The 887-nt window shown below is 66.7% G+C and overlaps 1 protein-coding gene across 1 annotated transcript in view; it reads right to left on the reverse strand.

Annotated features, from left to right (window-relative positions):
• The window catches only part of LOC104135375 (V-type proton ATPase subunit B, kidney isoform-like), a gene marked incomplete at both ends in the record, with an annotated part of 11,860 nt that overhangs the window by 5,581 nt on the left and 5,392 nt on the right, over nt 1-887 (reverse strand). The window contains one exon of the mRNA XM_009649009.1: nt 651-748. Coding sequence (XP_009647304.1) covers nt 651-748 — 98 coding nt within the window. The remainder of the gene's footprint in view (nt 1-650; nt 749-887) is intronic.

Raw genomic sequence — 887 nt, forward strand, 5'->3', positions numbered from 1 at the left:
GGGTGCCTGCCTGGTGCTGAGCCGCACAGGCTCCCTGCAGCAGGCCAGGCTGTCCGTAGGGGGGACCGGGCACCCCCGGGGACCTCGGCTCTCAGGGTCCCTGAGCTGGGACCGGGTGATGGCCGGGGAGGGGGAGGGAGGCACCAACTGCCCACCCAGGGCATCGGCTCCCAGCCGCTGCAGGAAGGGATGGGGACCCAAAACCTGGCCAGGTTTGGTGCCACCTCCCCTGCCTGTTTGCTGCCCGCCCCCCTGGCAGAGCCTGTGCATGCACCCCCCCCACATCCCCAAGGTTTGGGGGGTGCCAGGAGGGCACACAGAGGAGCCTGAGGGACTCAGCACCGTTCAGGATGGGAGGGCCCCCCCATGCTTCTGCAGACCCCCCTCTGCTGCTCAGGGCAGGGATCCACCTGAGGCAGATTGGGTCCTCAGCAGGGAGGGAGAAGAAAGGAGGAGGAGGACGAGGAGGATGAGGAGGAGAACGAGGACGAGGAGGACAAGGAGGAGGATGAGGATGAAGAGGAGGAGGAGGAGGACAACGAGAAGGAGGACGAGGACGAGGAGGACGAGGAGGACGAGGAGGACGAGGAGGACGAGGACAAGGACGAAGACAAGGAGAGCCACGTGCCAGAGCCATGGGCCTGACTCACGTGGGGTCATTGGCCAGGTTGAGGAAGAGGCAGACGTTCTCCATGGAACCATTCTCCTCGAAGTCAGACTTGAAGAAGCGTGCTGTCTCCATGTTGACCTGCCCACGTGGGAGGGGTGGCCGGTCAGCAGGAGCGGGGCGGCTCCGTGCTGGGCTCCCCCCGTCCGCAGGCTGTGCCCAGGGCGGCTGGGCTGGCCCACCCCGCCCCAACTCACCCCCATGGCCGCGAAGACGATGG

The sequence above is a fragment of the Egretta garzetta genome, unplaced genomic scaffold (genome assembly GCF_000687185.1).
Source record: "Egretta garzetta isolate BGI_Z169 unplaced genomic scaffold, ASM68718v1 scaffold1231, whole genome shotgun sequence".
Classification (NCBI taxonomy): Eukaryota; Metazoa; Chordata; class Aves; order Pelecaniformes; family Ardeidae; genus Egretta; species Egretta garzetta.